This window comes from Osmerus eperlanus, chromosome 9 (genome assembly GCF_963692335.1).
Source record: "Osmerus eperlanus chromosome 9, fOsmEpe2.1, whole genome shotgun sequence".
Classification (NCBI taxonomy): domain Eukaryota; kingdom Metazoa; phylum Chordata; class Actinopteri; order Osmeriformes; family Osmeridae; genus Osmerus; species Osmerus eperlanus.
In genome coordinates, this window is record NC_085026.1 from 2,988,120 (window position 1) to 3,009,970 (window position 21,851).

The 21,851-nt window shown below is 45.7% G+C and overlaps 2 protein-coding genes across 5 annotated transcripts; both read right to left on the reverse strand.

The window, feature by feature from the left end:
- Window positions 1-133: 133 nt before the first annotated feature.
- Window positions 134-13,278, reverse strand: tulp4b (TUB like protein 4b). The gene is made up of 16 exons (XM_062469696.1): window positions 13,161-13,278; window positions 12,256-12,570; window positions 11,778-12,047; window positions 11,444-11,572; window positions 10,977-11,138; window positions 10,467-10,647; window positions 10,191-10,298; window positions 9,576-9,742; window positions 9,126-9,350; window positions 8,556-8,790; window positions 8,043-8,187; window positions 5,796-5,940; window positions 5,597-5,690; window positions 5,341-5,484; window positions 1,725-5,224; window positions 134-1,502 (listed from the first exon to the last, which is right to left on the reverse strand). Exons 2-16 carry the CDS (start codon window positions 12,271-12,273, stop codon window positions 1,386-1,388), a joined length of 5,640 nt encoding a protein of 1,879 aa, XP_062325680.1. The 5' UTR covers window positions 12,274-12,570; window positions 13,161-13,278; the 3' UTR covers window positions 134-1,385.
- A 121-nt stretch (window positions 13,279-13,399) lies between these two features.
- On the reverse strand, window positions 13,400-15,070 carry myct1b (myc target 1b). 4 transcript variants are annotated; one of them, XM_062469378.1, is made up of 2 exons: window positions 14,963-15,070; window positions 13,400-14,674 (listed from the first exon to the last, which is right to left on the reverse strand). In XM_062469378.1, exon 2 carries the CDS (start codon window positions 14,643-14,645, stop codon window positions 14,133-14,135), a length of 513 nt encoding a protein of 170 aa, XP_062325362.1. In that variant the 5' UTR covers window positions 14,646-14,674; window positions 14,963-15,070; the 3' UTR covers window positions 13,400-14,132. The 4 variants fall into 4 exon arrangements, with proteins under 4 accessions (XP_062325362.1, XP_062325361.1, XP_062325363.1 ...); XM_062469377.1 differs by having other exon boundaries at window positions 14,959-15,070; XM_062469379.1 differs by having other exon boundaries at window positions 13,400-14,707; window positions 14,963-15,069.
- Between the last annotated feature and the right edge of the window lie 6,781 nt (window positions 15,071-21,851).

A 21,851-nucleotide genomic window follows, 5' to 3' on the forward strand; every position in this document is an offset into this window, starting at 1 on the left:
CCCTAATTTGAATTTAATGCAAAACTTTTTCTACGGATGCAAAACTTTTTCTACAGATGCAAAATATTACTGACCCTGAACTTTCTCGCCACGCCTAATACCTATGCTGTCTGGACCAAATAATTTCACCAAATAGTGTAACACATTTATTATTTTTTGTATAGATACAATAAGTGTAACTTGGACATTGCTTAAAAATCTATCTAGGCAACACAATACTTTATAGGCAGTAAATGCTGACAATGACAACACACTAATTTCCTTGTAGATCTAAACATTAAAATATCAATTGCAGCAGGTATCTTTTCAAATAAACACAAAACAGCACCAGACCATTTTTATAGAGCATGTTCACAAATCAGCAATATGTTCTATCAGTCCCTTGCATTCAAGGGTAATACTTCACATTGTGTTGCTTGAAATGAGTGCACAGAATAGATTACAGAATAATACTATACAAAAGAACAGGGTAACCCAAACTTCTACCTTGGGGTCAAGAGGCTATTCTCATGGTCCAAAGTGGAGGAGAGTGTTATTTTCAGGCAGGGGTTTGATTGTGCAAGAGTAGTCCTGAACCATCTACAACTGTATCAATCATGTAATCAGTGCAACCACACACATTACAAGAAAGTAATGTCAGGTATTACCAGTGAATATGAGCAATATGTTGCAGATAATGCACACTGTGTTCAACAAAAATGCAGGCTTTGATTTAACTATTGAAAAGCAGCATCAAAAACTGCAAAGAGGCAACACATTTTACATTCAAATGCAACTTCAAGTAGCATCATGGTAAATACAGTATCATTAACAAAACACAGTTAACACTATAAGCCTAAAATTAACAACTGAGGTCTGCATTTTATATATTTTTTCTATTTATGACATTATTTGAATAATGAAATGATCTGGCCATAGGAGGACAAATCTATGAACCAATTCTTTAAACATGCGTTTCATAAATGTAATCAACATATTCTTCCATGAAAACCTAATAACTTTAAGTCTTTTAGGGGTTCTGTAAAATATGTTGTCAAATTCAAAAATTCATATGTGGTTTCTCCAACTTCACGATTCCTCCCCTGACTATTGAACAACGATCTCAAGATAATGTTAGCACTATGATGGCTTTTCACCTTCGGACGAGGTGATTAACTCCATTGCACACATTCAAAGCCAAAACTGGCAGTCAAATCTTTCTTTTCAGTTAGCAATGAATCCATTTGCAATATACTTAAAACTAAACCTGATGTATGGCCTCCCTTGAGGAGGCAAATGGTACAAACTCCATGACACCTCCTGTCTTTGTTTAACGCTTAACTGAATTTAAAGGACCGATGACATTTAATAAAATAACCAGTTTGTCACCAGTTTACGGCACGGTTTTACTTCAGCCTTTGAGTAACGTTTGCCAAGGCAACGGCAAACGCCTGCACTGCTGAAAAAGGATACTGGAAATCCAAGATATAAGCATTACCGTCGATTCTGCCAAACTGCATCACCTGTGAAAGAGAGACACAGAGAGAGGGAGAAGGAGAGATGTAGAGTATCACTTTATTGGTCCCTGAGGGGAAATTGCATTCTCGTAGAGGTAACAATAACATTTGTGAAAGGCAACAAAGAATAATTATAAAACGCAATGACAATTGTCACAACTAGGTCTCAGTTACACCATCAATCACATCATCATCCAAGTTTCATTAAATAAATAACTTATTTCATACCTGTCTGCCATCCAGCTCAATCTGAAAGTTCTTCGCTGACTCCTGTGTCACTCGTCCTCCAAAGTCAAGCTGGTAGACCTGGGTGGCCTCGTTCCACAACGGCTGCTTGTTGGCCATGACGTAGACAAAGCCCTGGCTGCCTAGCCCCCTGTCCTCTCTCTCGTTAGCCTTGCGACACTTGATCTCCTCCAGCTCGCTGGCCATGCGGAGGCTCCTCTTGCTCTTCCAGCCCTTCTTACTGCTCTGGCTCTGGTTCATCAGCTCGTCTCCACTGATGAACAGCTCAGGCTCACTCTCCGAACTGTCCTGAAACTCGTTGGCGGTCCTGTTCAGCTTCTTGGTTTTGTTGAGCTGCTCCTTCTGGCCCTTAGGCTTCTTCTTCTCCCTGCCGCCCAGTCGCGGGCTGGAGATGAGGGAGTTAAAGTCGGAGAGGGCCCGGCCCTCCTTTTTGGATCTCCCCTCAGAGACGGTGGTCATGCTGGCCTCCTCTGCCCTGCTGTCCAGACGCTTGCGACTCTTCTTGCTGAACTTGTCCGAGCCCTGCGGGACCGGGCTTTCGTTTAGGGAGGACGGCTCTGGAAAGCTGTTGGCGGACCCTGCCAGCTCCTCCGTGGCACTTTTAGGGTTCGGAATCTCCGTGGGTGGAGGAGGAGGGGGGAGAGGGGGAGGCGGAGGGGGTGGGGCGGTCGGAGGAGGGGAAAGGACTGGCTTCTCTAGCAGCTGGTGAGTCTTGGTAGGGAGGGGTGGGGGCTGGTCGTGCATGGGGGGCGGACACGGGTAAGGGTTCCAGGGGTGCAAGGTGACTGGGTGGAGTTGAAGCCCAGTACAGGAGCTTGCTCCTGGGTACATTGGAGGGAGGGGGCAGCAGGCCAGGTTGGCCAGGTATCCCGGTGGTAGGACCAGGCTAGGTTCCGTCTGAGCGAAGGGGACCGGGTTGATGACCTCATTGGTAGCGCACTGTGGTGAGGTGCTTTGCATGGACTGCAGTGGGGGTCCACTGTGAGTCACACCTGGTGGGAAAGGTGACAGGGAGATCTGGTATCCTGATGGGAAGGTCACGGCACTGGGACTGCTGGGAGGTTTGGTGGTGATGACGAAAGGCAGCCTCGTCATGTCCAGGTGTTGAGCCTGGCTGAAGATGAGCGGTGGAGGTTTGTGTGCTCCTGGAGGAGGGGGCAGGATAGCCTGACCCTGGGACAGCCAGAACTCCTCCGTGGTAGAGGGGTCCCATTGGTATGGAGGTGGACGTTTCACCGTCAAACTAACTTCCCCCAGGGTCAAATGACGCACGGATTTCTCCAAATGGCACTGCTGATTGAGAGTCTCGTCTTCAGTGAAGGCAGAGTTCACGTAGACCGTCCTGTCTCGGCCGTTGTCACCTGGACTCAGGAGACTGTATGAGGACTGAGAGGCTAGAGGAGAGGTACTTTTAGAGTGCACGATTATGGTGCTGTGATGGGCACCCTTTCCAGGAGGGAAATCTTGCCGTACGACGGTTCCCCCGGCTATTCCACTGCTGCTGGTTCCTCCACTGACGCTAACGCTGGTGCTGCTGCTGTTACTGCTACACTGAGTGCATGTATACAACGCAGTGGGCACCCTCTGCTGGTAGGAGAGGGCCAGGGCGCTGTTCATCTTCGACTTGGTCGGCAGGGTCCGCGATGTGTCAACCATCTGAGGCACCTTCAGAGCCACATCTCTCCGGTCGTGTCGGAGCGTGGCATGAATCAGGCTGCCATCTATCCTCTGGGAAGGAGCCAGCGGGACATTGGTGGTGACCTGATTGGCTGGATCTGGGTAAGGGGGCGGGTCTCCGCTGGGTATGGAGTACCTGGGGACGGAGAGGCGGCTCAGGGTGGCTGAGCTGTAGGGCAGCTGCACCTTCTTGCTCTCGGACGAGGTGACTTTGAGGGTGGCAGAGCCGCCCATGGCCTGGACGGCGTAGGATGAGCTCTGGTTGCGGATGAGTCGTCGGCGCGGCCTACACACCTCCTCCACGTTCCCGCTGCTGTCGAAGGTGGTGATTCGCTCATAGCCCAATGGGGTCGGGTACTGGAGGCCGACCTGATGCAGGGAGAACTCATCCTTCTTCAGGCAGGGGTCTGCCACCAGCACACTGGGGCTGTCGCAGTTGGTGATGAGGCCCGCAGGGGCTGCAGAGGCAGAGGCCGCGGACACTGCCGTGCCCGGGTAAGGCGGAGGCGGGTTCACCTTCCTCATCTGGAGCTCCAGAGAGGAGTCTGCCTCCATGAAGGATGGAGGCAGAGACCGCGGCAGGCTGGGCTTCAGGGTGTGCCCGTGCTCCCCTCCTCTCTCCCCGCCCGGCTCATTGCCAGGGCGGGGCACCTGGGGCGGGGGGAGGAGCTGCAGCTGCTGCAGAGTGATAGTGGGGTAGCCGGTGGGCGGTGGAGGGGGCAGTGCTATCTGCATCTTCAGCTGCTGTTGCATCTGCTGGTGCTGCCTCTGCATCTGCTGGTGCTGCTCCTGGATCTGCTGGTGCTGCTGCTGCAGCTGGTGCTGCTGCTCTCGCATCTCCTGGATCTGCTGGCGGATATGCTGCTGCTGCAGCTGCATCTGCTCCTGCTGCAGCTGCATTTGATGGTGCTCCTGCTGCATCTGCAGCTGCTGGTGTTGCTGCTGCAGCTGCTGCTGCTGCTGCTGAATCTGGTGGTGCTCCTGCTGCAGCTGTAGCTGCTGCTGCTCCTGCTGCAGCTGCAGTTGCTGGTGTTGCTGCTGCAGCTGGTGCTGCTGCTGGATCTGGTGGTGCTCCTGCTGCAGCTGTAGCTGCTGGAGCTGATGCTGCTGCTGGAGCTGGTGCTGCACCTGCTGCAGCTGTTGGTGTGCCTGTTGTTGCTGTGGGTGATGATGCTGTTGTTGCTGTTGTTGAATTTGCTGTTGGTGTTGTTGAATTTGCTGTTGCTGTTGTTGTTGCTGTTGTTGCTGAATTTGCTGTTGATGTTGTTGTTGAATTTGTTGTTGGTGCTGTTGTTGCATCTGTTGATGGTGCTGCTGCAGCTGATGATGCTGCTGAATTTTCTGCTGCTGTTGTTGCATCTGTATCTGAATTTGTATTTGCTGTGGAGGTTTGGACGTCTGTTGGTGAGCCTGCTGTGACTGAGAGCGTGGTTGGTGAGGCTGTGGAGGGAGGTGGTGAGGAGGAGGAGGGGGAGGCAGGGTCCCAGGGAGTAGAGGGCCCATGTCCACCCTATTAAAGATCACCTGGCCTGGATTGGAGTAGCGCGCTGCCACAGGGTACTGGGCGCCAACCGCCTCCTGGCTGTGCTCAGATATTGGGACTGAGGCTGCCGCCGCTGCTGCTGCTGCCGTGGCCGTGGGATTGGTCAGGACATCCAGCTGAATATTCTGATTGGCCAGCAGGGACTGGACCAGTCCAATACTCTGAGTGGGGGACATGGCCTGGGCAGGGCTGTGGATGGGGGCAATGGGGATGTTGACTGTGCAGGGAGGGTTGTCACCTGACACACCCGAGGGCCCCATAACTGAGAAACAAGTGTAGAAAAGTGTTTGATGTAAACACACAGCACATTCTTTTAATACAAACTGGGGAAACAATCATCTGGACAAACATTTTAACTCTTTGCATGTTCATTCCTACCGGGCAAGTCATCCTCATCTTCGCTGAAGACGTTGGGGTTGAAGACAGGCAGGCTCATGAAGTCCAGAGATATCTTCCGAACCTCTGGTAGATAAATGGTCATCTGTCTCGGCTGCAAATGCAGCAAACTGGTCTTGTAGATAACTGGAATAGAAAGAATCATCTCTTGATTTTTTCTTACAAGGTCACTCCAGGAAAATATAACATGTAAAACACGTCCATATTATTGTCAACTTTAAAATTGCAGAAATGCTACCTGCACCAAGATTGGCAGGCAGGAAAGAAGCAAGTCCAACAATTTTGAACTTTGTCCCCCAAATATTGGATGTAACCTGAGCAAGGTAATTATGCTGTGAAACAGAACAGTAAAGTCAGAAAAGTCCAAATATAATGAGGAAAAATAAGGGTGAAGAGAAGAAAGATTAAGATGCAGAGGTGGTCATACATCTACCCACCTCAGTGATTCCATCCATGGAGAATTCTCTCCGTGTCAGACTAGGGGAACGAACCGCAGCCTTCCTGGTGGGTAACCGTGGTGATCGTGGCCCTTCCTGAGTAACGCGTGACAGATTCGGAGATTTCCTAGATTCCATGTTCATCCTGCAGAACCATCATTTTCGTCACAGTAGATCATAGATGTTACATGCAAGTCATGTTGTAATGTGGATTTTCTCTACAGTGCAGTCGTGAATTATTATAAAATCTGACTTTGTGTAATGATTATATTTCATGTGCTTTATCTATTGATAAAGCACATGAAATGATGTTAGGTGTATTTGTAAGTTGGCCCCTTGTGAGTGGGGGACGTGGGTTCCCAGTAGGGCTGGGCGATATATATAAAAAAATATATATCTCGATATTGTCAAAATGTTTACGATATTCAATATATATCTTGATATGTTTGCATTTGTATTTAAATAATAAAAAAACATGATTTTCTTTTGCCCCTATTAGAAAACAACAACAATAATTTAGATAGAACAGCTATTGTGACAAAGTACAAAATGTGTAGTGCAAATTTAAGCAGTTGCCATAACATGGTACTTCCAACTTGACAAAATGGACGCTCACACTTCATGCAGCGGCCCTTGTGACAGGACAAAAAGAGAGCAAAAGAGAGTGCCTGTGCGTGTGCAATCACAAATGGTGTCTGTGTGTGTCTGTGTGTGTGAACACAGAGGAGCCAGATGGTGATCTTAAAACACAAGCAACACAAGGACCTCTCCAAGTTGGACTGCTGCAACTCGCTGCTCGCTGGTCTCCCAGCATGCGCAACCCGCCCTCTCCAGAGGGTTCAGAACGCAGCAGCCCGCCTGGTCTTCAATCTACCCGGACGCTCCCATGTTACCTAGCCTGACGTTGTCATACTCATAATTCTAGTCAGAATATGAGTCTGATACCGCTCCGTTGAGCTGTGAGTATGGGGCGTGTTTCAACCGAACCCGGAAAAAAAATGCCTCTTCGCTCAATTGGATAGACCTACAACCAATCAGAGCAACGTAGTATGTTAACTTTTACCAAATCCCGTAGGAAGGACGGCAAAAAAATATTTTACATCAACAAATGCCTTGATCGCGTTTCTCTGTTCCTCTTTCAAAATTAATGCGCTGTCGATGTCTTCTAAAACAGACTTGATGGCAGAATCATAACATCCCAGATCTCCAGCGGCAGCCATGTTTGTTGAAAACAAATTCAACCCAAGCGCTCTTTGGTGACGTGGTTGATTACGTTACTGTTTGGTCTTCTTCTTCTGACAACCATCTGGTGGTCCCACCTCTCAAGAGCGCCCGCTCCCAACCCAAGCTCTTCTCCTCTCTGGCCCCCCAATGGTGGAATCACCTCCCCACCTCCATCAGAGACACTGACTGTCTCCCCACCTTCAAGAAAAGGCTAAAGACGCACTTGTTCCGGGAGTACAACGGTACTTAGGATTGATTTGCTGGACCTGATGTTAGTTTCCTCCAGGAAAACAATGACTCTTATTGAGGGACTTTTTGCTCCTGTTGGTTAGTTGTACCAATGTGATATGTGAGAGAACCATTGTTCTCTCACATATATATTTATTCTTTTTGTTTCTTTTTGCCACCCTAAGGATCCGTCAATATTTGTACTACATAGACAACGTCGGTGTCAAAAGTTTCGTCTTGAGCGGTGGAGTATTTCATCTGAAATACTGCCGATGACAACGTTGTTACAATCGCTTGTTTCAAAGGGGGTTCTTAATGAATTATGCAATATGAGTAGGCTAAATGCTTGAAAATATCACTAGAAGGGAAAAACTTAAGGGGACGGACCCATCTGCAACCGACGCAAGCAAGCACACCCTACAATTTCCCCAGAAATGGTACCCTCTCTAGTTGTTGCTTGCTTTCCTACAGGTACACTCTTGCACTTTTGAGGTTCATGTTGTTTAATTGTAACTTGTTTAATTACATGCTCTTGTGTTTCTTCCCATTGGCACTTATTTGCCTTTCACAATGTATGCTTCATGTTTTGGCTACCCACAATGTTTTTGGGGCTATCTCGTTGTTTATGATCATTGACCTATGCACTTTTGTAAAGCTCTCTCTTGGAAGTCGCTTTGGATAAAAGTGTACGCTAAATGAAATGTAAATGTAAGGACCAGCAAAATCGTCATCAGAATTATTGCAATATTATCGCTAATATTTGATATATCACCCAGCCATAGTTCCCAGGGATACCTGGAGTGTTTGGGTGACCTGTTTCCTCGGGAGAGCTTTGGGGACTTCTTGCCGACCCACTCGTCACTCAGCTCCATGTCACTGGAGTCGGAGCAGTTACAGCTGTCCGTCATGTAGGAGATCATGGCATTCACACACACCTCGTCTGAAACAAACAACCGCAACATTGATTATCCCTTGGACAGAAAGCCCCCTTATGGAGTGACTTGGTGGCTCATCGGTTAGGTGTGCATATTACATTGGCTGAGGCCTTACTGCAGGGGCCTGGATTTGAATCCAGCCCAGGCCATTTCCTTCATGTCCTCCCCTCTCTTTACATTTCCTGTCACTCTTCACTGTTTGAAGCAAAAATGTCTGATAAGTAGAACTTAACAAGAACTTTAAAAGTCAAGGCCACATAATTATTTGGTTGGCACTATTGCCACTATTCTATTGGAAACCCTAAATACCCTTATGTCACTGTCGATTTCTAGATCGCAACGCACTCTTCACAAGGCCACTGTGAAGCCACACCTGCTTTGCCGTCTGTTTTGGGGTCCATGATGACAAACTCTGGGCGTAGTTTGCTGATGCGGCGTCCTTTCAGGATGGGCACCAGCCCGCCCAGGTGCTCCAGGAAGAGAGTGTAGCAGGGCCCCCCCGCCTCAGGGTTGTCCTCCGCCCTCTTCATGGTGCAGTGCAGCCTCTCGTTCCCTGCCGTGGGGTAGCTGACAAAGTCCCGGATGTTGTTGGGGTCAGGGATTGGAGGCTGGAGCAAAGTCAACAAAGAGCACATAAGCTAGAGATCACCTGGAGGCACAATTCAAACTATGTACATGTATTCATTTAGCTGAATTTTTACTCTGCCAGACAGGTCAATGAATAAATGTTCTTTAATTTAATATGTTACATTTGTAAAACCTTACGTTTTTCCAAAGTAATGTCTAAAAATGGCATACCGTAAACTCAGCAGTTACTCAAGGACAGTTCACAGTCCACAGTTCTAACTTCGAATGATACTACATTGGTTTGTGTCAAGGAATAGCCTTACAAGACAACAATCAAATCCCACCGCAAGAATCGAACCCTCCCAGGCCGTCTAACCTTGATGGTGGGTATGAAGGCAGTGGTGACGTAGGAGCAGAGCAGGGAGGGCATGTTTAGTTTGCCCACGTCCCTCTCCTCCCGCAGGGCGCTGGCGATGCCCTGCTGGCAGAGCAGCTGGAGGCTGGCCACCCTGTGCTCCACGCGGACCACGTAGAGCGCCGGCCCACACGCCAGGAACAGGCGGGAGTCTCTGTGTCCCCAGCAGATGGTGGTGATGGGTCTCTGGAAGACGAGAGGTTGGCAAAACTCCATTATCAGCCTTACGTTACGTATCTTTACGAAGTCTTAAGAAGGTTTAAATGTTTTTAAGGTTTAAATGTGTTTATGTCATCTCATGTTGTAGTGTAACGTTTTCATTACCTGTTTTGATGCCATCGTCAGATTTATCCATATCTTTCTTGTGTGGTTATGGCCAGGGTGGTGAGACTTGTGAGGAGGCAAGCTCACCTGGGCTGGTGTCTCCAGAGTGTAGATGTGTTCTCCCTGGACATTGTAGAACTTGACCAAGGCGTTCCTCATTATGGATGCACAGGTGGACTCCGTAGGGAGCCCGTGTCGCTCCATCCCGGCCACGGCCAGAAGGTCCCCCTGGGAGCACCACTGTACCTCCACATCTGCAGAGAGAAGCTCAGTGAGGAGCAGTCACTTCCTGTTAGTGTGAGGTCACTTCCTACATCCTAACCTGCTAGTGTGAGGTCACCTCATGCGTCCTAACCTGTTAGTGTGGTCACCCTCTACATCCTAACCTGTTAGTGAGGTAATTCCCACACCCTAACCTGTTAGTGTGAGGTCACCTCCTATGTCCTAACATGCTTGTGTGAGGTCACCTCCTATGTCCTAATCTGTTAGTGTGAGGTCACCTCCTACATCATAACCTGCTTGTGTGAGGTCACCTCCTATGTCCTAATATGTTAGTGTGAGGTCACCTCCTATGTCCTAATATTGAAGTGTGAGGTCACCTCCTACGTCCTAACCTGCTTGTGTGAGGTCACCTCCTACGTCCTAATCTGTTAGTGTGAGGTCACCTCCCACACCCTAACCTCTTAGGTTGGGGCTACTTACCTTTGAGCCCTGAGCAGATTATGTTAGGAGAAAGGTCGTCATAGTGATTCATCAAACTGATGTCCCCAGATATGAAGCTGACCGTCAGCAGAGGTTTCACGTTGCGCACTTCGGAGGTAAAAGACATAACAGACGTTGGCTTCCATTCTAAGTCAACAACCACCAAAGAACCCTGCTGCTGGCATGTGTGTACCGTGCGTGGTGTAGTGCATGGAGGGAGCACCTTGAGGCGGGGCATGTGTGTACCGTGCGTGGTGTAGTGCATGGAGGGAGCACCTTGAGGCGGGGCATTGTCGTCCGTGTCCGTGTCACTCTCTGTGCTGTCCTCGACCAGGAAGCTGGGGCAGTTCCAGGACATGCTGATGATTCCGTCGGACTCATGTAGCAGGACGTGGGCCAGCATGCGACCGTGACAGTCCATCACTATCACCTGACCGTCTGCTGTCCCAAACAACACCTGGAAGCAGCTCCTCTGGTTAGGCTCTGTTTCGTATTAAAGCTGAACACATTATTATAATACATGTATACATATATATTGTACGTATATATATATTCTGACAAATCATAAAATTATGATAACAATTTTATTATTATACTATTTACTGTGCAACAAAAAACCTTTAGCAAATTGTTTAATTGCTTTTGACCCAATGATTAGACACACAAATACTGGATATAAGAAGTACCTGGAATGTTTGGGAAACTGTATATATCATATAATTATACCTATATATTTATATAACAGAACAGTTTGTATAATTGTGTAAATAGAAGTGAGGTGTGTACCTGTTGGTCGTCTGGTGTCCAGATGCCACAGGTGATCTGGCTCTCCAGGTTGATCTCAGACGACCAGTGTCTCTGTCCGCTCACGGAGCCCACCAGGACAAAACCGTCCCTGTAGGCAATCAGGGCCTGAGTGCCGTCATGAGACCAGGTGAAGTCACTCACCTGGTGGAGGTGGAGCACATGTATTTATTTGACATACTGCAGATAATCAAGCAGCAGAATTGCATAGTTCTGGCGGTTAGAACCAAGGAAGGTCTGTATTTAAACCAGGCACATACGTATAGCGACGGCATAATACAATAAAACATAATCCTGACGATAGGACACTGAAGAAAAGAAAACATCATATCTGCATAATCTAAAACGGTTTCGTAGGTGCAAGCATAGAACGCCCTTTGCCAATAAACATGTTCACATCGCCTGGACAGTCTTTAGTCTGATCTGTGTACGAGGCTGTTAATACAGACCTGGGCACCGCGATCGTTCACCAGCTCCACAGACCACCGTCCCTCGTACTGAATCCACACAAAGATGCCTCCCTCCATGTCACATGTGGCCAGCTTCTGAAAGGGCTCATTCCAGCGCACCAAGACAACCTATCAAGGATAAAAAGGAAAATGTTCTTCCAATCCTCAACCCTAGGTGGCTGTACAGGCCCATCCATATAATAGATCAGTCTTTATTTCGTTATGTATTACACGTTTTCAACAATGAATTCACTGAACAACATTATGAAATGTATTAACTCTGTCATACAGACAACCATAGAGACAGCAGCTAGATTCTATGTGTGTGCCCCACCTCACTGTTGTGTCCCCGTAAATTGAAGTTGATTCTCTGGGGGGTGTTCCTGTCCCTTCTGCAGTGACTGGAGGTAAACGTCACACCCACGACTCCCCTCCCGTTCCCCGTGGCCAGCCAGCCCTCCTCATAGTACCGCCTCCGACACACCGGCTTGTCCTTCTCACTCTTGGGGACCCGGCCTTTCCAGGAGAGGCTGAGGATGTTGGAGTCACTGCAGAGAATCGGACCGTGTTCCACGGCTGCCAACATCCCGACTGAGTGACCAGGCTGGAGAGAAAGGCAACTGACTGTTATTGTTGTTGTACTGTAGATGTGTACAACTGACTGTAGATGTTTCAGCGACATGATACTAGTATTAAAGCATTACCTGTCATGAGAATTGTGTGTCAGCAAAAATACATGATTTAACTGACTCAGTACTCATACAACTGTCCTAAAGGAAGAGCAGTAATATGTGTATATGCTGTAAACCCACCTCATAAGTCCTGGACATATTTGGTAAAAATATTGTTTGTGATGGTGGTTTCCATATTACCAATCAGGTGAAACAATAAAGGATGAGAGAATTTCTGATGCACTGGGAAAATTCTAAGGACAAATAACTGACATTATAAAGACAAATCTTCATCAGTGTTCAAGCTGCAGGTTTAAATCGTCTATCAGCCGGTAGGGACATGAAACTTTCTTTGTTATTGGGTCTGAAGGCCATCGCATGTCCTCATGGTAAGATTCTACAGAAGTGATAGACAAAAAATCTCCAGAGGTTCCATGAAAAACAAGCGCAATACATCTGCAAAGGAGAAATTCAACAAGTAACTCACAAAGGTAATTTACTGAGGCAGATGCAGCAGACAATTACAGTAAATGACACAACCTTAAAATTATAAATGCCTTCATGGTATCTATGCAACAGCACTGCATTGAACGATTACGACTTTCGCGTATAGCCTACTGTCTCCATGGGTACAGTGATTTTACTGGCCAGTTACGTCAAGAAAACGCTGTGCCACTTCGGAGAGACCAAGGATTTATTTGAGAGGCAGAACAGAATGCAGTTAACGCTGAATCATCAGCTGTGTCGATCTGTTAAAACACCTCTTCAATTTAAAATGTTCACAGCAACACGACTAGGTAATCAATAACTAAAACATTCGAGTCGAGGCTACGATTACGTTGTCTTGCGTCCTAGCCCATTTATACAAATAATTACATTCCGTTTAATCGCCCTCCGCCCTCCTCTATTACAACGATTCACAAGTCTCACCCCGTCGTTCGGGAGTCATGCATTATGTGAGCGTTCAATGGTTCAGTTTCAACAAAAGCTAAATATTTACAAAGAAAGAAAAAACGACGTATGAACAGGAGGACTGAAGACCTCACCTGATAGAGATGTACTGTAGCTCACTGTCGTTGGAATGTCAGTCGTTCTTGCGCCCGCGCTGCCAGCTGCTCTCCACTGGCGCATGCACTTGCCTCGGTCGTGTGCCTTTAAATCGTGTTGCCAGGTATGAATAATTATATAAATAAAAAAATCCTCGTTCAAATGATAGGCCTCCAATGGAATAGATTGTAATTTACTATTGATCAAATTCATCAGTTAGATGCACAGCAAATACATAAGAGCACATGGCTTCAATTTCAATAAAGTTCTTTATTTATTGAGCAGTGGGGATATCATTGTGTCTATGGGCCAACATAATTTCAGTAGCCAGTACTGAAATGTATTCTGTTTTCTTTGCATAGTGAATAGGCATTCACACCTTGCACACTGTATTGCTGACATGTAGGGAAGTCATTTTATGACCACTACAGAACACCAGCTTACCTAGAAGCACTCATTTGATGCAAATCAACACATAAAACCTCACATAATATTCATTGTTTAAGTAGCAAATCTGCAAGATTTGAAGGGAGGAATAAAACATCCAGTGTACAAGATGTATTTCTCTCTTTTATACTATTGAATCGTGATTAGTTGTGGACAACTGTCGTGGACAAACTGAAGACACTGTGTACTCGAATAGTCAGGATGCCAGATTAATACAAATGATGTATTCCATACCGTATAGAATTTAACACAACGCAAAAAAATCTATTGAATTATTTTTGCTTTCTTTATGCTTAAAACAATCTTTATACATGATTCCACTTCTACCAAGATCAAAAATACTCACAACTCATAGCAGACTGACAAGAGGGGATCATTGAACCTGAAGGTACTCCAAATACAATCTCCAATACAGAGACCTCAATAATCCCTTAAAAAAATGTCCTCTAGTGACCAGTAGGTGTGTAGCCCATGTTGACCACTGCAGTCCCATTCTGTAATGTCCTCTGTCTTTGATGACAGAATCAGGTACAAGTCTCTTGAAAGGCTAATATGACACTGTCATATGCTGGGGGAGGGGCCTGGGAGGGCAAGAAGCCTCTGAGGCCTTTGTTACCCAACCAGAAGGAGTTCCTCTTGCCTGGCACCAGGGAAGCAGTCAAGGTTGAATCCTCTGAATTAGCGACCACCGTATCATGCGGCAAGGTGGCCTGGTTGTCGTCTCCTGACCCTAGACCTCTGCTGCCCTTCGGCGCGGGGCGGAAGGTGGAGGCCTGGTAGCTGGGCTTGCTGCCCAAGGGGCCGACAGGCTCGACGGAGGGCTGTCTGTAGAGGCTGAGGACCCCGGGCCCCACATTGTTGTCGCTGCGCCGGTCGAACATGGTGCTTCGGTAGAGACCCATCCTGTTGTTGTGTGATCGGGTGGCAACGGAGCGTTGCTGTTTGGGCCGCTGCGTTATCCGGGCAGAGGCTCTGCGTCTGGACATCCACGTCAATAGGATGTAGATCAGGGCTCCGATGAGCAGGCCCACCAGCATGGACAAGCAGAAGGCCAGGACCAGGTCGCCTGTAGAGGGAAATAAGGGAACATGAACTGAGTCTGAAGAGAGAGAGGGGGGGTGGGGGGTGGCGGGGGGGGGGGGGGTTGCGGTTGTTTGGGTTGTTCAAGAGTTCTCCAATGGTTAAGGAAAAACACAGTAATGCCTACGACTCAGGACAACTGATACCGGTCAATTTGACAAAAAATTATAAATTTGAAAGGTTTTAAAGTAACATACTTAACTATTCCTACTGTCTCTGTCACTATCATCCAACATAAAAGATGTAGCAAAGACATTGTTTGTTTCTTACCTACGTTAATAAATTTCCATATTTCCAAATTGACATTGCTCTCGTTGTAAGCCATTTTATAAAAAATTAGCTGATAGGAGTAATGTAGATCACATTCGCTGGGAGCCCAGGACCACACTGAGCTCTTTCCAAGACAAGGCTGGTCCTTTTTTTTTTCTTTTTGTTTTAAATAACGGAAACTTTGCTGTCATACTTCCTGCCTCTCTGCCTTTAAAATTAGCCAGTGCTTTGCTTATCTGCTTGGGACAGAACTGTGGGAAACAGGATTGTTTCCTCTCACGTCATTTCCTTGGGATCAATACTTCTTAACAATGGCCTTTTGGCTCCATTATTAAAAATAAAGCCCTCAACTTGTATTTCAGTGACAACCAGGCTGGCTTAGTATGTCAGTTTGTTCATGTTATTTGGACTTTGAGGTCATACAAAAACAAAAAACCTACATAAAATACTCCCTATACAAAAACACGTGATTGTTTCCAAGTAACTTTTACTTTCACTGAAATTCTGATAAGCAAGCTCACAAAGAACTAGTTGATGAACAGACTCCCTAATCACATTCACATTCAACTGGGATTTCCTTCAATTGTTGCTGTGGTCCCACTTCACTGGTCTCTCACAGGTACACTGTTACTTCAGCTGTATTTTTTTAACTGTTTGTATTGTCTAAAACCCATCATATATGTCAGCTACCTGTTTATTTCTTAGTGACATTAAAATTGCAACTTTTTAATAGATTTTTATGTGTATCCAATTGCAACTTATATTTTTTATATGCATTTGAAGTAAAGGATGGGCAAATTGTGTGTTGTGAGTTGTGTCAAACTAGACGTTCCCAGATCCTACCAGCAGATGGCAGCAGGTCATAATAAGACTCACGAGTCACAGACGGACGCTTGAGTAAAATAAAAAGGATGGAAAACATTTTAATGTTTATTAACATTTTGATGCAGATTTGCAACACATTTTGGCTCACAAACAATCCATTCATTTCTGTCGGTCAGCCACGCTTTATTGTTGATTAACCAAAAATTAGGCCTGTATGCACAAAAATGCTGGGAATACAGTTACGAAACATCTTAGTATTAAATGTTTGGTGGACTGAAAAGTCAATGGGCTCTATCCTGCCTTCAACCATTCGTAGTGCGAAGTACGTTACTCGTGTCGAAACTTAAATACATCCTGTCGCCTCTCTACCAACCAACACAGCGACCGCGGTGCTACACTGTTTGATTGTTACCATTGGCAACAAAGTAACACACACTTCCTCATCAAGTTTTCGCGTGCCGTGGAGGACTGAAAGTGGTAAGAACGCCCAAGTATCTATTTTGTAAGTTGCTGTGGTTCTTCATTTCGGAATTTGATAACGTACAAAGTATTTTGTACCTGTTCCATTTTGTGGGAGACTTATTTTATGTAGATTTTTGTGTTGTTTACTGTTGCATCAATAAGGTACATAAGATTATCATGTCTACAGTCTATCCCGGTGGTTGGTGAATAGTGGTAAAACACTTATTATCGCACATTTACATTCACATTTATTTTCGTAAACATTCAGTAAGCCAAGAGTACATTCCCAAAAATGTAAAATTTGCCCTCCATCAACGCCTGCAGCATTTATGCGAATGCACCGCAGTCACTTTGTAGTAACGACAGTAAGGCATGTAAAGTTTAACATGTTGAAAGGAACATGGTTCTGTTTGATTGATAGGGTGTAAGAGAGGTTGACAGTCACTTATTGTTCCACTACAACCCACTGACATACTTTTCTTTCACGACCAGACTTTGAATGAAAGGAGACCTGCCATTGGGTGATACATCTGTCGGACCCTAAATGAAATCTAGCTTTTGATTGGACCCTCTGCTGCAGTAAGGAGACAAGACACAGAGAAGGGGAGGAGAGAGAAAGAGGTGGAGGAGAGAAAGAGAGGTAGAGTGGGAGGAGGGAGGGATGCCCCCCTCAGAAAAGAGAGAAGTAGATAAAGGTCTTCCACAGTCTGCATCCGTGTCCCACTGTGACACACCGTGACAAGTCATGGCTTCACCCAAGCAGTATGGACGACCATCCGTGGACATTGCCAACGTCATGCAAAGACTGCAAGGTAGGTGTTGGTCCCTGACTGTGCCTTGTTCTGCATTCCCCCTCGCCCTCTGCCTCTACTGTAGGATAATGCTGATTCGACTCCTTGGCACTCTGCCGGTACCTGAATTTTGCCAGATTCCCATTGCTGTAGGAAAGATGCAGACTCACTGACACTTACTAACAGCAAGCGAACAACCAAACTGTTCCTTAATACTCTGTGCACATGAATACCGTCAATATTGATGATGATTTCCACAGTCTTGATACATTTTTTATGACTTTTTCAAAATAAAGTTGCGGTAGGTGGCCTTACTGTTTGACTATGCATCCATTGTACAATAATAAACAGAACATTCTGGTGGAAGGACTTTTTGTCAACTGTCCACTGTATCCTGCATGGCTGAAGGAGGGTCAGCCATGCAGAGAGTCCCTGGAATTACATTATTGTGAATCATTTGTTCTGGAATACCCATTGGATTAAAGTTTAAATGGCTTTTCAGTGCACCTCTTGCTCTGTCCAAGTATTATTTGGAGCCTAAGGATTGGATTACCCAGTAAAGATAGCTAATGGAATCCATTTGAGAAAATGTGATTTATAGAATGGTCACTAAACAACAAAGAAACACATTGTCATGCTGTCCTAGATAAGTCGACTGCATGTTGATTAGAGCAGGAAAGTAATATCATATGATATCAAATGAAGTCCAGTTTTATAAATGGATTCTAAATGGGGGGTTTTCTGTTGATTCGAAACCACGCGTAACATTTGCAGATTTTCCTCGCTGCAAATAAAACGGATCGTTGTAGTTGCTAGTCGACGCTAAGCTACTTGGGGAAGTAACACACAGATAAGGTTGTCATCTTATACTTGTTGCTATGGAGCTCAAAGCATGCATCCAAGAAGACTTTATTTGCAGCCTGATGTCCGTGTCACACCGGAATTCAGAAGATAAATATCATCCCTAGGTCGACTGTGTCTAGACCACAGGGACTTTGAGCTAGATCATTTAAGCATAGAAATGTACCTCATGCACCTCAGAATTGTCCTCAAAGCCAACTTGTCCACAGATAGACATGTTGAAAACATAGAAATGTTCTGTTCCAGTATGTTCCTGTGTGTCGTGTGAGGTGAAGGCCTTGTCTCACACTGTCTGAAAAGCAGGGTAAACCTGATACCAGTCCTGTCCGTAGAAGGGATGGGGATCGATACTGGGAATCTCTATTGGTTGGTGCCCCCCTTTCACCACAAGGGCATCAGGCAAGACGTCCCTCCTGGGCCTGTGAGGGCCCTTTCTGTCTCTTTGTCCAGCTGTCAGCTGTGTGGAGGTGTGCAGAAGTTGTTTTTTTTGTGTAGCGGGTTGCTACTGATATGAAAGTATATGTCATCTGTGGTTGTGCCCCCAGTTCCTGCTCTGGACAAAGATGTTTCCTGTTTCGTCAATCTCAATTTGTGTGTTTTGAGAGAGAGAGAGAGAGAGAGAGAGAGAGAGAGAGAGAGAGAGAGAGAGAGAGAGAGAGAGAGAGAGAGAGAGAGAGAGAGAGAGAGAGAGAGAGAGAGAGAGAGAGAGAGAGAGTAAAGTAAGTGAGTGAGTTAGTGAGGGAGAGTGAGGGATTGAGGAAGGGATTGAGGGAGTTGACTTGCTACCCATGATGTGTTTGTATTGGTGCATGCTTCACTAGTTGTGTGTTTATAAATGGGGACTGTGTTTGTCTAGGCATGTCCAGACATGGACAGGGCATATGATAACCTGGTTCAACCAAGCACTAGTTTGCATGTTGAAGTCTTTAAAGGTTAAGCCAACTGTGAATAACAGCTTTGCGCCAGTCAATGGACTTTTAAAGAAAGTGTCATTTACATAAGCGAATTCATACTTCTTTTGTGTTTCATATTGAAACAGCTCTTTGCATGGGGGTAATGTAGACTTTAGTCTTTCTAAAATGTGCCTTAGAATTTATTCCACCGTTTCAGTGCTTCTGAACAGATTAGCCTATCTTCAAAAGGGCGGCTTGCTTTGAAGGGTTGTGAGGTAGCAGAGTCTTGTGCCTCATGGCTGACTCGTCTGTCATATCTGGAAGATTTTGTGTCAGGCTTCAGAAGAGTGTGAGCTGTAAGGCCAGTAAGCGTTTAAGTTAATGCTTCACACACGTACACACCTCTTTAGACCTGTAAAGTCTGTTATAGTTAATCAAAAGGAACTTCCTGTTATAAAGTAGGTTATCCTGTAGAGAAGGTTACAGCTGCTGATGATTCAACAAATTATCATCTAAAGAGAGAACATCCTAGAAGTAGGTGTATGTGTTTGATGTATAGCTCTGGAATAAACAACTTACTTCCTGCATTGTTGTGTCGTTACATTTGTCGAACCAGTGGATGGTTTAGCCCATGTCATCTAGCAACTAGCTCTCCAAGAGGACCTCCCAGAGACCAGTCTCTGGCCTCGGATGCTCTGTGTGTGTGTGTGTGTGTGCACGTGTGTGCGTGTGACGGGCAAAGTGTTTCTGGCTTTCAACATGACTGGGTGTCTGTGGTTTCCCCTGCAGCGCAGCGCTGGTAGGTTGCATCTAAGGAGGAAGAGTTCAAGAGCTGCCGGTTATAAGACTGTGGTGGTGCCGCGTGTAAGCGCACAACCGCATAGAGAACCACCACACCTTGCCTGTGTGTCGACGCTGGACAAACCTTTTGACTCATACTGTACACCTCATCTGTTATTCAAACTAGGTTTTGCCTCTGTCTTAGATGCTGAAGTATGTGTGCATGACTGGGAATAATAATGATAAAGTATTCACTTAATATGTAGACAATTCTATCCAAAGCAATGTCTGGGTGGGGATTTGAACCTGGGTCCACATTAACTTCAGGCAAACGCTCTACCACTGAACTATACGTATGTTGCTAAACCTGAGTACATATTTTGTTCTCATGAGTTAACATGGTCAGAATGATAAGTCAATAAAATTAAATGAATATCCAGTGGGTACCATTGCTAAAAGAAGTGTCGTTATCAGTAATAGAAATCTGTGGATTTCTGTGGTTTCTGTGAATCCACAGTGGGCAGGAAGCCCTAAGTCATGAGAGACAGAGAGAGAGGGACGGGTTGTTGACTGGTAGAGGTCTCTTGATCTCAGACTCACATTGTCAGTAGCAGCTGTCAAGGACTCCTGGAGCAGACAGAGCTGAAAGACCCATATCATCTTCTGGCCAGAGAAAGACCAGAGAGAGACTGCCTGGTCACCACTTTTCCAAATTGGCCAGACTCTTAAGATTGTAGCCCCAGTTGACCTGAATATTTTATTCACAGATTCTTTGTAGTATGCAGAACTGCGCTGAAGGCATGGTGTTTGCTGTCTAGTGATCCTAGTAATTGTGAGAAGGGATGAAAGGAACCATTACATTCACTCTGTTGGCTCTGAATCGCTCTCGTCTGGTTCATTATGCCGTTGCTGTTTTAAGTGTTTGCACCAGATGTCACTGTTTCATGTGTAATATCGCAACATCGACACTGGGGTTATGGCCTTATTAGACTGCTCTGGTTGTGCGGAGCACTCTGGGACTATAGAACCGTGGAGTGAGGCAGTGTGGGCTCTGAGGTAACGGTGGCAACCATCCCAAACACTTGGAGCCTGCCAGCTACAGTAGCCGGCTGCTAGGCCACGGTATCATCTGTCCTTAGATGATCGCTCATATGAATTGCAAATTGCTCTGGGGTCGATGTTTTTCTACTTGTTTCGTTCATGGGTTCCATGGGCTTCATTGCCACTTAGAGGCAGTTTCTTACCTGCGTTGAAATAAATTGCATTAGCCGACCGAGACATATTGACATGCAACTGGAGAGCTTGCTAGTGACAGTGGGAGTGATACCCCTAAAAGAGGGCATTGTACATAATTAGCATTGTACATACTTGGCATTGTACAGAAGGACTATTGCACAGAATTTGGTTATAATGGAATTGGCTATGTACAAATCGAGCATTTAACGAAATTTGCATTGTACATAATTAGCATACTACACTGTCAATAACACTTCCTGTTCCTGGAGTTCAGTACTGTGGACAGCTCCCTCATGAGCTGGGTTATGCAGTCAGGATGTTTACAGTGTTGAGGGAATGGGACATCTGGGGAACTGATTAGGACTTATCAAGCCTCTCAAAGATGTTGAAAATATCATATATCTTATCTTATGACTTCTCCATCCTCACATCTGTTTAAGACAATCCGTCTTGATCATTTGTGAATGGTTGGCTTTGCCTGTGGTCATAATGTCAGGATTCCTGAGAGAGTGTATATGAGTGTGTGCTTGTGTATGTGTGTGTGTATATATGTGTGTATGTCTGTATGTGTGTGTCTTGCTGTCTGCTCTCCACACAGGTACTGCAGATACCATCTGCCCTTCTGTCTATTTCTATTTTTACTCCAAAAGCTTTCTTCAGGCAGGTCTCCCTAACAGGGTCCTGGGCTGTTAGAATAGAATGACGAGAGTGTGTCTATTTTTAGCTCATTAGAAGAAGAAGAAGGTTTTTTAAATGGTGGCAGTTGTGAAAGAATAAAGAGATGTTTCCGTGTGAAGAGATGACAAGCTATCAGATGGGTAAGATGAAGTTAGTATTGTGTGCTTCTTCAAGAAAAGCTGTACTGTTTTTCCTCATTAAGTAAATTAGGCCTTGGCTACATGTGTGGTAATATTGCTGTAGACTAACCTAATAAAACTGTAAAGCCCTCTTTACAAGGAATGTCACACTGGGATTCATAGATGCCTACAGAACAGTCTGTCCTTCAAACATGCATTGTAGCATAGGGTTGGGGTCAGGAGTCTGA